We start from the raw sequence: 8748 nt of genomic DNA, 5'->3' as shown, positions 1-8748 counted from the left end.
AAGCTATATATATATATTTTTAATTTATTATATTTTCAAAAACATTTTTGTCATTCTTTTTCTTTGTAATGTGTTATTCATTTTTGTTCCTTTTCTTTATGTCGTCACTTGTTCTGTTTTATTATCAGCTGTGAAACGACATTAAACTGAATGAAAGCTGCTTTATAAACTAAGTTTGATTGATTGATATACAGGTTGTTTTTAAAGCTGTTGAAAAGTCTGAAACTGAGAAATATCAGAGAGTAGGTAATTTATTTCAGACATTAAACTCAAATATACACGTAGAAATAATATAAATAATCATAAGTCCTTGTTTTCTTCATCTCCATTAGAAATAGTGATAAACCAAAAGGGACAGACAATAATAATTAAAGCTGCAGGCAGCAGTGAACGGGCCCTCACCCTTGGTCTGGGTTAGGGTCCTCACTCAGTAGGGTTTAATCAGTGATGACTGCTCTGGTTCTGGGTCTGGCTCTGGTTCTGGGTCTGGCTCTGGTTCTGGGTCTGGGTCTGGGTCTGGGTTAGGGTCTGGGTCTGAGTTAGGGTTAGGGGTAGGACTCTGCTTCAGATGAACCTCTGGTGAGAAACTGCAGCTGACAGCGACTCAAACAGGTTTTATCAGCCGGCCGGTGATTAAGTGTGAGACTCTTTACACTCGCAGGCCAATCATTAAAACTCTTATCATCGTCAGCGCTGCTCCGTTCCCAGGAAACACAGAGAAACCCCAGGACACACAGAGAAACATGAATAACACCAGGAAACACAGAGAAACCCCAGGACACACAGAGAAACATGAATAACACCAGGAAACACAGAGAAACCCCAGCAAACCCCAGGAAACACAGAGAAACAGCAGCAAACATAAAGAAACACCAATAACACGAATAACACGAATAACACCAGCAAACATAAAGAAACACGAATAACACGAATAACACCAGCAAACATAAAGAAACACGAATAACACGAATAACACCAGGAAACATGAAGAAACAGCAGCAAACAGCAAACAGCAGGAAACACACAGAGAAACATGAAGAAACACGAATAACACCAGGAAACACAGAGAAACCCCAGGAAACATGAAGGAACACCAGCAAACAGCAGCAAACATAAAGAAACAGCAGCAAACAGCAAACAGCAGGAAACACACAAGGAAACATGAAGAAACATGAAGGAACACCAGGAAACATCAGGAAACGTTCTCGCTGCAGAAACACACAAATATCAGCATCAACTCTTAATTCAGTGAAATCAGAAACCTGCAGTCACAGATACAGACTCTGCTTTATACACCCATAATATAAAGTTTTATTATTCATCTAAACTTTAAATGTATCAGTTAAAACACTTATTTTATAAGTTCTTTATTATTAAACTTATTTATTATATTTCTCATGTGTTGGTTTTCTAGATAAATTCAGACTGAACTCCGCAGCAAGACATCATGGAGGTTACGACCACTTCAATATAATCAATATATTAAAAAAAGATCAATAAGAGAGATTTGAAATGACATTTGACCCATTTTATACCAAAAGACTGAATGCTCCTGAAAATGTCAAATGGTGTAACCACAAAATGTCAAATGGTGTAACCACAGAAGAATGATAGATATTAAATATGTGATCAGCTACAGTGTGTTTAAGTGGACTTATACTAATAATGACTTCATTTAAAACATGTAAATGTTTCCTGGTCTCCATGGTAACCAGATGAAATGTAATATTTAGAACAATAGTATTCCATTAGCTTTATTTAATATAAAAGTTATAATGTAAGATCATGCCACACTAGTTGATATGGTGTTAGGTAGGAAGGAAGGAAGGAAGGAAGGATGGAAGGAAGGAAGGAAGGAAGGAAGGAAGGAAGGAAGGAAGGAAGGATGTAAGATCATGCCAAACTAGTTGATATGGTGTTAGGTAGGAAGGAAGGAAGGAAGGAAGGAAGGATGTAAGATCATGCCACACTAGTTGATATGGTGTTAGGTAGGAAGGAAGGAAGGTAGGAAGGAAGGAAGGAAGGAAGGAAGGATGTAAGATCATGCCACACTAGTTGATATGGTGTTAGGTAGGAAGGAAGGAAGGTAGGAAGGAAGGAAGGAAGGAAGGAAGGAAGGAAGGATGTAAGATCATGCCAAACTAGTTGATATGGTGTTAGGTAGGAAGGTAGGAAGGAAGAAAGGAAGGAAGGAAGGAAGGAAGGATGTAAGATCATGCCAAACTAGTTGATATGGTGTTAGGTAGGAAGGAAGGAAGGTAGGAAGGAAGGAAGGAAGGAAGGAAGGAAGGATGTAAGATCATGCCAAACTAGTTGATATGGTGTTAGGTAGGAAGGTAGGAAGGAAGAAAGGAAGGAAGGAAGGAAGGAAGGAAGGAAGGATGTAAGATCATGCCAAACTAGTTGATATGGTGTTAGGTAGGAAGGAAGGAAGGAAGGAAGGAAGGAAGGAAGGAAGGAAGGAAGGAAGGAAGGTGTTTTATTGACTATTTACTGTTTTTAAGCAACGTTCAATTATTTGGTACAAAGTTTTTATGGTTACACCACTTAGACATTTTTACCATAATCCTCTAATATATTCTCTCTAAATGGATTAAAAGCAGAAATTTGATGCTGGGTCCACAAAAAAAGAATGTGTGAAGTTATTCATACGTTTATTTTCACATTTTAACCCTTTAAAAACATAATTGACCCTTTATACTCTTACTTCTGTTCCTTAAGCTCCATAAATAAAGTTTATTATAATATATTATATTTGTCTGTGGATTCCCTCAGAAACAAGATTTAAAGCATTTAAATCTTGCAGTAAATAAAATCACACAGTGTTTAGTCCTTTAATCACGAAGCACTTCCTGTTATAACGTCTTCATCGCGGCTCAGATCAACCTGCAGAAGCTTCTTCCAGGAGTTTGTTCCAGCGAGGCGACATGAGTGTGTGACAGGCGGACGGAGTGAGGAGGACAGGTTCATCTATTTGGAGACGGACGGAGCTCCCACGCTGGCGCAAACAGTCTATAACAGGATGTAAATGAAGTAGCCTGAGCCAACAGACCACTACTTTCTCTCTATCATGAATAAATATTAGTGCTCCTCGCTCCGCTTGCTCTCCGTCGCATTCCTCGCCGCTTCCGGTTGCTACACCCAACGCCTGCGTCGGCCTCGGCGGCAGGAAACACGCAGGAGGAGGGGGAGGAGGAGGAGGAGGGGGAGGAGGGAGGAGGAGGAGCAGGAGGATGGGGACGAGAGGAGGAGGAGGAGGAAGAGTAGGAAGAGGAGCAGGAGGAGGAAGAGGAGGAGGGGAAGCAGGGGGAGGGGGAGGAAGAAGAGGAGGCAGGGGACGAGGAGGAGGAAGAGGAGGAGGTGAAGCAGGGGGAGGGGGAGGAGGAAGAAGAGGAGGAAGAGGAAGAAGAGGAGGAGGAGGAGGAACAGGAGGAGCAGGAGGAGGAGGAGGGGGAGGAGGAGCAGGAGGAGGAGGAGGAAGACGAGGAGGAGGAGGAGGAGGAGGAGGAGGGGAAGCAGGGGGAGGGGGAGGAGGAAGAAGAAGAGGAAGGGGGGGAGAGGGGAGGATCAGGAGGAGGAGCAGGAGGGGGAGGAGGAAGAAGAGGAGGCAGAGGATGAGGAGGAGCAGGAGAGGAGGAGGAGCAGGAGGAGGAAGGCTTGTTATCAAACAGCCGGTCGGATGGTAAACACAAAGTCATTAACCTGCGACCCGGCCGGACGGCGTTTGGAGACTCTTCTCTGTCAGGAGGAGGAGGAGGAGCAGGAGGAGGAGGAGGAGAGGAGGAGAGGAGCTCATCAAACCGGCTTTTACATCAGAATCAGAGTGAAACTGAAGCCGCTGCTGACCCGAATAAATCTCCATTCATGTCTGAAACGTCCTCAGAGACCAGAGACCGAAGCCAGAGGAGGAAGGACAGGAAGTCACACAGAGGAGGAAGGACAGGAAGTCACACAGAGGAGGAAGGACAGGAAGTCACACAGAGCAGGAAGGAAAATACGATCATTCTTAATTCTTAACGTCCGTGTAAAGTCAGAATAAATATGTGTTCTGAGTTTAACATACCACAGAAAAGTGTGTTGTTATCCACCCTGCCAAATTTCAATGATTAAAAAAATCACCAAATATATGAAATTAGGCTTCAAAGTTGTGTAAAACTCAGCCTCTTTCTCTGCTCCCAAACGATGTGGGCGTGGCCTCCGAGTCCGCTGAAGCCCCGCCCCCTACCACGTGTCACCTGTCAATCAAAGTCACCACCTCTACCAGAAACATGGACGCTATGTCTGAGAGCTTTCTGCTGCTAGCTCGGCGGCTAACTGGCTAACTGTGGGCTGTATTGGTAGTAGTGTTAGATGTAGTAACAGTAACTGGCCACTAGGCAGGTTAACCACTGAGGAGAGCGGACTCTCGGTCTTATATAGTAGGGGAGAGACCCAAGGGTATGCAGGCTCAGAGAAATCAGGAAAAATGAGAAGCTGAGAAACAGTTTAAGGCTCTATCTCCAGTGATCAGCCTCTTCTCATGTTTTCTGTAACCATTTTCCAACATGTATAATATGTTTAGAAGTTAATCAATGAATTGACTTTACACAGACTTTAATTATCAAAAACTGTCATAAGAGATTAAAACAGTCAGAATCTGTTATTTAATAAAGTTGTTGTTTATTAAACTATATTAAACTATCATACTGACTCATTTAAACCTTCACTGAAACAAATAAAAGCATCAGTATAATAAACTGTGTCATAAATATACAACACATTATTTAATCCCTGCATGTCTGCCACCAGATAACCTGCCAGGTCTCTGTGTCCGAGTGGTTTAGTCAAATATAAAGAGGTTAAAATGTGAAAATGAACGTGTGAATAAGCTGCAGAGGTTAAAATGTGAAAATGAACGTGTGAATAAGAAGCTGCACTCGTTCATTAAAGTGACTGAAAGAGAGAAACAGAAACATTAATGAAGGTTTGAGAGTCTGAGAGTGTTTAATGTTTCATCAGTTTGAGCTCTGCTTGAAATAAGTGTGAATGATCCTGTAATGACAGGCTGGTGGCAGAGCTGTAAGTGGGGGGTTAGGAGGGTTGGGGGGGGGCTGGGGGGGTGAGGGGGGGCTAGGGGGGGCAGACAGCAGGATAAAGCTGCTGATGTGCAGTCACAGCAGCAGCAGCATGTGAAGAGTTGATTTGAGTCTCTGGTGACAGACTGCTGTCTCTGAGCCTTAAACGGTTTCTCTGTCAGACTGATGGATAAACTGCTCCTACATGTTCCTCTCTTTTATTCTGCTTCTACATGTTCCTCTCTTTTATTCTGCTTCTACATGTTCCTCTCTTTTATTCTGCTCCTACATGTTCCTCTCTTTTATTCTGCTTCTACATGTTCCTCTCTTTTATTCTGCTCCTACATGTTCCTCTCTTTTATTCTGCTCCTACATGTTCCTCTCTTTTATTCTGCTTCTACACGTTCCTCTCTTTTATTCACGTTCCTCTCTTTTATTCTGCTTCTACATGTTCCTCTCTTTTATTCTGCTTCTACACGTTCCTCTCTTTTATTCTGCTTCTACATGTTCCTCTCTTTTATTCTGCTTCTACATGTTCCTCTCTTTTATTCTGCTTCTACATGTTCCTCTCTTTTATTCTGCTCCTACACGTTCCTCTCTTTTATTCTGCTCCTACACGTTCCTCTCTTTTATTCTGCTTCTACATGTTCCTCTCTTTTATTCTGCTTCTACACGTTCCTCTCTTTTATTCTGCTTCTACACGTTCCTCTCTTTTATTCTGCTTCTACATGTTCCTCTCTTTTATTCTGCTTCTACATGTTCCTCTCTTTTATTCTGCTTCTACATGTTCCTCTCTTTTATTCTGCTTCTACACGTTCCTCTCTTTTATTCATGTTCCTCTCTTTTATTCACGTTCCTCTCTTTTATTCTGCTTCTACACGTTCCTCTCTTTTATTCTGCTTCTACACGTTCCTCTCTTTTATTCTGCTTCTACACGTTCCTCTCTTTTATTCTGCTTCTACACGTTCCTCTCTTTTATTCTGCTTCTACATGTTCCTCTCTTTTATTCTGCTTCTACATGTTCCTCTCTTTTATTCTGCTTCTACATGTTCCTCTCTTTTATTCTGCTTCTACATGTTCCTCTCTTTTATTCACGTTCCTCTCTTTTATTCTGCTTCTACACGTTCCTCTCTTTTATTCACGTTCCTCTCTTTTATTCAGCTTCTACATGTTCCTCTCTTTTATTCTGCTTCTACATGTTCCTCTCTTTTATTCTGCTTCTACATGTTCCTCTCTTTTATTCTGCTTCTACATGTTCCTCTCTTTTATTCACGTTCCTCTCTTTTATTCTGCTTCTACACGTTCCTCTCTTTTATTCACGTTCCTCTCTTTTATTCTGCTTCTACATGTTCCTCTCTTTTATTCTGCTTCTACACGTTCCTCTCTTTTATTCTGCTTCTACATGTTCCTCTCTTTTATTCACGTTCCTCTCTTTTATTCTGCTTCTACATGTTCCTCTCTTTTATTCTGCTCCTACATGTTCCTCTCTTTTATTCTGCTCCTACATGTTCCTCTCTTTTATTCTGCTTCTACACGTTCCTCTCCTTTATTCTGCTTCTACATGTTCCTCTCTTTTATTCATGTTCCTCTCTTTTATTCTGCTTCTACATGTTCCTCTCTTTTAACCACTGTATTTTCCAGCTGCCACTCCACATAAAGATGCTGTGGCTCTGTTTCCTCCTCCATCGCTCCTCAATAATAATAATAATAATAATAATAATAACTTTATATATATATATGGTTTAGCTTTCATGAAACCCACGGTCGCTTCACAATAACAAGAAACAGACAAAAACACACATTTACCTGCCAAAACCCTGCAGGAACAAGAGTGATTTAAAAGAGTCCAGCGTTGGTGCTTGGCAAATGTCCTGAGAGAGCAAGTTCACAGTGTAGGAGCTACCACACTGAAGGCCTCGCTCCCCATGGTTTGCCTTCTGGTGCGGACAGAGGCCCAAGTCGGGGGGCGGGGGGGTGGACAGGAGGCCCAAGTCAGCGGAGTTTAAAAGTGATGTGGAAGTTAACAGGAAGCCAGTGAAGCTGTGTGAGGTGTGTGTGTGTGTGTGGGGGTTGGGGGGGGGGCTGATAATAACTGTTGCATTATGGGAACAGTAGTCTTTATTTAGAACATGATTTAACGTTTCCGTGTCTGTTGACTCGAGCCACTGTGATTTATGTTTTTGTTTAGTCAATAGAGGAAATGATGTCATTAATTATGTATGGAGAGTCCTCCACCTCCTCTTCTCCTCCTCTTCCTCCTCCACCTCCTCCTGCTCCTCCTCCTCCTTCACCTCCCCCTCCTCCTCCACCTTCTCCTCCTCCCCCTCCCCGTCTCCTTCTCCTCCTCCTCCTCCTCTTCCTCTTCCCCCTGCTCTTCCTCCTCCACCTCCTCCTCCTCTACCTTCTTCCTCCTCCACCTCCTCCTCCACCTCCTCCTCCTCCTCCTCTACTTCTTCCCTCTTTCACACCTCCTCCTCTTTCTCTGCTTTTTCCTCCTCTTCTTCCCCCCATCCTCGTCCTCCTCGTCCTCCTCCTCCTCCTCCTCCTCCTCCTCCTCCTCCTCTACTTCTTCCTCCTCCTCCACCTCCTCCTCCTCCTGCTCCTCCTCCCTCCCCCTCCTCCTCCTCCTCCTCCTCCTCCTCCTCCTCCTCCTCTACTTCTTCCTCCACCTCCACCTCCTCCTCCTCCTCCTCCACCTCCTCCTCCTCCTCCAGATGTAAATACAGCAGAGCGTCTGTTTAAAGTGTTTCCAGCTCTCATCGTCCGTCTCCTCCTCCTCCTTCTCCTCCTCCTCCTCCTCTTCCTCCTCCTCCTCCACCTCCTCCTCCTCCTCCTCCTCCTCCTCCAGATGTAGATACAGCAGAGCGTCTGTTTAAAGTGTTTCCAGCTCTCATCGTCCGTCTCCTCCTCCACCTCCTCCTCCACCTCCTCCTCGTCCCTCCTCCTCCTTCACCTCCTCCTTCTCCTCCTCCTCCTCCTCCTGCTCCTCCTCCTCCAGATGTAGATACAGCAGAGCGTCAGTTTAAAGTGTTTCCAGCTCTCATCGTCCGTCTCTTCCTCCTCTCTACTTCTTTCTCCTCCTCCTCCACCTCCTCCTCCACCTCCTCCTCCTCCTCCTCCACCTCCTCCTCCTCCTCCACCTCCTCCTCATCCTCCACCTCCTCCTGCTCCTCCTCCAGATGTAAATACAGCAGAGCGTCTGTTTAAATGTTTCCAGCTCTCATCGTCCGTCTCCTCCTCCTCCTCCTCCTCCTCCACCTCCTCCTCCTCCCTCCTCCTCTACTTCTTCCTCTTTCACCTCCTCCTCTTTCTCTGCTTTTTCCTCCTCTTCTTCCCCCCCTCCTCGTCCTCCTCTCCCACCTCCTCCTCCACCTCCTCCACTTCCTTCTCCTCCTCCTCCACCTCCTCCTCTCCCTCCTCCTCCACCTCCTCCTCTCCCTCCTCCTCCTCCTCCACCTCCTCCTCCTCCAGATGTAGATACAGCAGAGCGTCTGCTTAAAGTGTTTCCAGCTCTCATCGTCCGTCTCCTCCTCCTCTTCTTCCTCCTCCTCCTCCTCCTCCTCCTCCTCCTCCTCCTCCACCTCCTCCTCCACCTCCTCCTCCTCCTCCTCCTCCTTCTCCTCCTCCTCCTCCAGATGTAGATACAGCAGAGCGTCTGTTTAAAGTGTTTCCAGCTCTCATCGTCCGTCTCCTC

General features: G+C 44.8%; 1 protein-coding gene across 1 annotated transcript in view; it reads left to right on the top strand.

Annotated features, from left to right (window-relative positions):
* Window positions 1-447: 447 nt before the first annotated feature.
* The window catches only part of LOC128379956 (uncharacterized), a 13581-nt gene continuing 5280 nt past the window's right edge, over window positions 448-8748 (top strand). The window contains exon 1 of the mRNA XM_053339593.1: window positions 448-520. Coding sequence (XP_053195568.1) covers window positions 448-520 — 73 coding nt within the window. The remainder of the gene's footprint in view (window positions 521-8748) is intronic.

The sequence above is a fragment of the Scomber japonicus genome, chromosome 19 (assembly GCF_027409825.1).
Source record: "Scomber japonicus isolate fScoJap1 chromosome 19, fScoJap1.pri, whole genome shotgun sequence".
NCBI classification, from domain to species: Eukaryota; Metazoa; Chordata; class Actinopteri; order Scombriformes; family Scombridae; genus Scomber; species Scomber japonicus.
This window is presented reverse-complemented; position numbering and strand designations above follow the sequence as displayed.